This window comes from Halyomorpha halys, unplaced genomic scaffold (genome assembly GCF_000696795.3).
Source record: "Halyomorpha halys isolate HHAL.00 unplaced genomic scaffold, Hhal_1.1 Scaffold311.1, whole genome shotgun sequence".
Classification (NCBI taxonomy): domain Eukaryota; kingdom Metazoa; phylum Arthropoda; class Insecta; order Hemiptera; family Pentatomidae; genus Halyomorpha; species Halyomorpha halys.
Genome location: NW_027106659.1, coordinates 243,788 through 248,362, shown reverse-complemented (window position 1 = coordinate 248,362; position 4,575 = coordinate 243,788). Strand labels below are relative to the sequence as shown.

At 30.3% G+C, this 4,575-nt stretch overlaps 1 protein-coding gene across 2 annotated transcripts in view; it reads left to right on the top strand.

Annotated features, from left to right (window-relative positions):
* The window catches only part of kl-2 (dynein heavy chain 2, axonemal kl-2), a 192,858-nt gene that overhangs the window by 67,863 nt on the left and 120,420 nt on the right, over positions 1-4,575 (top strand). For both annotated transcript variants that reach the window (XM_014421280.3, XM_014421281.3), the window contains 7 exons: positions 787-920; positions 999-1,297; positions 1,444-1,567; positions 2,963-3,114; positions 3,188-3,299; positions 3,855-3,993; positions 4,072-4,292. In XM_014421280.3, the coding sequence (XP_014276766.1) occupies positions 787-920; positions 999-1,297; positions 1,444-1,567; positions 2,963-3,114; positions 3,188-3,299; positions 3,855-3,993; positions 4,072-4,292 (1,181 nt within the window). The remainder of the gene's footprint in view (positions 1-786; positions 921-998; positions 1,298-1,443; positions 1,568-2,962; positions 3,115-3,187; positions 3,300-3,854; positions 3,994-4,071; positions 4,293-4,575) is intronic.

Below are 4,575 nucleotides of genomic sequence, written 5' to 3'. Positions count from 1 at the left end.
AAATCCTTAATGCTCCTTACTTTGTCACAAATCAAGTCATCCATCAGGACCTCAATGTTCCATATGTTGTCGATTTGCCCAGAACCAGATACCATTCCTTCCATGATAAACTTCTCAACCACCCAAATCCACTTGTTTCTAACCTGGCTTCTCCTTCATTACCTAATAATCCTCCTAGGCCTCTGAAAAGAAGATGGCCTCGAGATCTTCTCCTCTATAAATGTTATCGGAGTTCTATCAGTGGGTAGATTCTCCACATGTTTGTATCATGTCACTATGTCACCTACAGCAAATTTACTTGTTGTATATGTATATACAGTTGTAAATAACAATAAATAAATTATTAAAAAAAAATATATTAATCTTCTCATACAACCTTTATCTTCTTATAATACTTTGACTATTCATGTCTTTCAAGACTATTTATGTATCTATAATGTTAGTTAGTTTCTAAATAATTCAATCCAATGATGACATCCTCAGCCTGCCTCATGATCTTCTCCCTGTTGGTTGGGCTTCAAGGAACTTGCATGGTTCACAATTTCCGCTTATTCGGCATACATGGCCGAACCACTCTAATTGTTTTTTCTCTCAGATCTTGGTTAATGGTTTCACGCCTACATCCACTCTTGTCCTATCATTTCTTCGGAGATCTCTCTGAGCTCGCCCGGCTACTCTTCTAAACTATTTCATTTCTACTGTAGTGACTCTGCATTAATGTCATCATTTTAATTTTTTTTTTTCAGTAAATTGTAGCTTTATGACTATTTATTGTTTTGGTTGCAGAGGCTCTTGAATGGCTAAAAAGTTTCGAAGAAGAACTTAACATTATGATAGCTAAAGATAAAGATTTTGGAACTGATTTAAAGTATGTGAAGTTACCATATGAAAAGAAGGCCGAACTGGATGAGCTTAGTGCTGTTAAGTTCAATTATTTATTTTCTAATTTTGAGCAAATCTTAACTTTTTTTGTTATTAATTTTTTTTTTTATGCATAGAATTTAAGTACTCTTATGGAAATATGGGCCTTAACTAAACAATGGGACGATGCTTGGGATGGCTACAAAACTAGTTTATTTTGGTCTATTAAACCAGAAGAAATGGAAATGTTTGCTCAGGAGGTGTGGAAAAAGTTTAACAATATGTTTAGGGAATTGAGGGATAAAGATTGGTCGATCATCGAACATTCAAAGAAAAGAGTTGAAGCTTTCAAGCGTGTTTTGCCGCTTGTGACTGATTTGAAAAATCCCGCATTGAGGCAAAGACATTGGGACAACATTAAAGCTGAAATGAACTCGTGAGTGTTATTTTTTAAACTGGTATGAAAAACTATGGTCCGACTCTTAAATTGATAAGGAGTTGAGGAACCATTATCTTTTGAACTGCTTTGAGAATGTTTTAGAAATAGAATAAAATAATCGAGATCTTTCTTTTCGTTTTCAGTACTTTTGATGAAAATGGAGATACCTTTACTTTAGATTATATCATCAGTATACAAATGCAGGACTTTGCAGACTATATTCATGAAATTTCTAATGGTGCCACTATCGAGCTGAACATTGAAAACGTACGTAAATTAAAGTTTTTTTTGTTTTGTTTTTTTTAATTTTATCTATTTTATTTATTTATTAATGTACTAATTCTCTCATTTTTTTGTGAATACTTTTCCTTCTTGTTATGTTGTTTGCTTCCTTTAAGCTCAGTTATGCTACATTATTACCTGCTCAACCGCTTATATTATAGTATGGACAGTGGGAATTAATTGTAAAGGATTGCCGGCAGAGATTACCAAAAATTAGCTATGGTTGAAACTAATAGCTAAAATTGCAATGGATTGATGCCCATATTGATAAGTAAATATCATATCCAATTTTTATTTTTGAATCTGTTGTCGAAGTATTGTTTATAATTAGTCCTGGCATCAATTGAAGAGGTGGGGTATTCTATATCAGAAGACCCTCGGAAATGCATGTTCAATAGGGTATTAGAGTTTTATGTGTATTGACATCCCTGCAGGATGGGAACTCCATTCCATAAGGGACAAGTTCTAAAGGTATTCAATTTAGGTCCATGTGAGTACCTATACACCCTCTGTAAGGTATTCGCTATAGATCCTGGCAAAAGGACTGAAGGCTTAGGGTGGAGAAGAGATCCAGGGAAGGCATGATAACATAGTTTGATATTTCCAAATATAAGGTTAGAATATTCCGATCCATTGATATGTATTATTACTCAGTGCCTTCTAGAATCAGTGAGTCTGTTAGGAAGATTGATTTTTTTTTTCTTACCCTCTTATTATTTTACTCTGAAACAAATAAGGCATTAATAAATATAAATATTTATACTGCAAGATTTTTATCCTTTTATTTCCTGAAGGGCATTTTAAGGTTTTTTTTTTTGTTTTTTTTTTTCTTACCTCCTAAATTTTTATTTAAATCAACATTTACAAATATATAGTACTTACAAACTAAGGATTATATATACATTTATTTACAATTTTATCTTCCTTTGCCTTGTGGCATTATAAGATGAGGAATAAGGGCATTTTAAGGTAGGTGGTGGGATCCCCTTTATGCAGGGTTAGAAATAATAAAATAAATGCCTTCAAGAGATACTACATCTAAGATGTCAGCTTTTAGAGGATCAAAAGATTCAATTGTGATCTTTATTGATTCAAATAATACATTTATGAACATAACGACACAAGAAATAGTTATACACAAGTTAAGTTAAAGTAGTTCCACAATTATAACAAATTAATATGTTATAATAGTTTGGCTGAAGACTGTAGTGGTTCACATGGTGACAGCTAGGTCGCGCTAGGTTGGCCTGTAACAGTTCTAGTGACTGTAAGCAGATAGTAGCGATGTCCCTACACTGTTATTCATTTCCTGTCGTTGGTTTATGTTAAGACTATTAACTTCAGAAAATAGAATTTCATTTATTCTTCCCTATGTTTCAGACCCTTCGTAAAATTAGTGATCAATGGGCTGAGATTGTGTTGCACTTTATTCCTCACAAAGATAGAGGTTTGTACAAGTTAATCAGTGTCGATGATATATTTCAATCTTTAGAAGATAACCAAACTTCTATTAGTTCCATGAAAACAACTCGGTAAGTAGTTTACTATTTATTTTTACCATAATTATATGGTTTAGTAATAATTTTAATTTAAAGATGGTTATAGCTATGTTCAAATATTTTTAAATGAAGTTAATTACTGGGAAAAAGGTTTGGCTCTGGTGCAAGAAGTTTTAGATATGGCACTTACCGTGCAGAAGGTTTTCTTTTATCTTGAGGTAATGAAAATGCTTTATAACTTTTAATTAATTATGAATATTTTAAATTTGATACATTTTTTTTTATGTGATATGAATATGGTATAGGTATAATGTATGTGTGATGGTTTCAACAAAAAATAGTACTTCATAGTGAACATTTTATTGAATCTTGTTTAACTTAAATACGTTATTTGGGGGGCTCTTAAGATAATAAACTGCAATCTAGAGAAAAATGAATATGTAATTAATTAAATACGTATGTCTATTTATTTTATCTTAATTTGTTTTATTTATAACGTATATGGTTAGGGGTATCTTTTTCATGAGAACATACTCTCATAATCAGTTGTTTAAAAAAAATGTTACTGTTAAATTAACCATGTAAGGCCCACCAGGCCAATCTATGATGATAAAATATGTAAGTAAAATAATAGAATGAAATAAGTAAAAAATAAAGTTATTTAAGCTAAAAGGAGTAAGTAATAACAATTGCTTATTACGAACTTTTAAACTTTATGTTTACGTATAATATACCAGATACTGGAGCTTATGTAATGATGTCGACTGTTCTAGAATATATTTTTTGGTGAAGATATAAGAAGACAGCTTCCGAGAGAGGCCAATGATTTTGATAAACTTACATATATTTGGCGTACAGTTACATTAAATCTACAGTCAGAAAAAAATTGCTATAAAGCTTGTCACTACCCAGGTATGTCCAGTTAATAATTTTTTTATTTCATAACCTTATAAATTTGTTTGTTTATTTTTTTTTATCTTTTTTTTTTAGGAGTACTTAACACTTTGAAGCAAATGAATATGAAAATGGAAGAAATTCAGAAATCATTAGATCAGTATATTGAAACTAAACGTCATATATTTCCTAGATTTTATTTCTTATCAAATGAAGCGCTACTTGATCTTTTAGGAAATTCTAAAAACTTAGATCTTGTTCAACCATACATAAAAAGTTGCTTTGACAATTTATATAAGATTAATATGGTTGAAAATGTAAGAAATATTTACCATATTATAATAAAATTTATTTAATTGGTAATTGAACCCAGTCCATTTACTAAGACTGGGATGCGAGGATTGTAACTATTATTATTATTTTTTTTAAATTTATTTATATATTTGTCTTTGGGGATAGCCACCATACAAATAGAGTTGGACACAATGTATACTAGTAAATATTATTTATTTTTTATTTTTACCTCCTAAATGTCTTTATTTACAACAGATACATATTGTAATAATTTTAAAATATTAAAAATAAAATAAAAAAGAATTT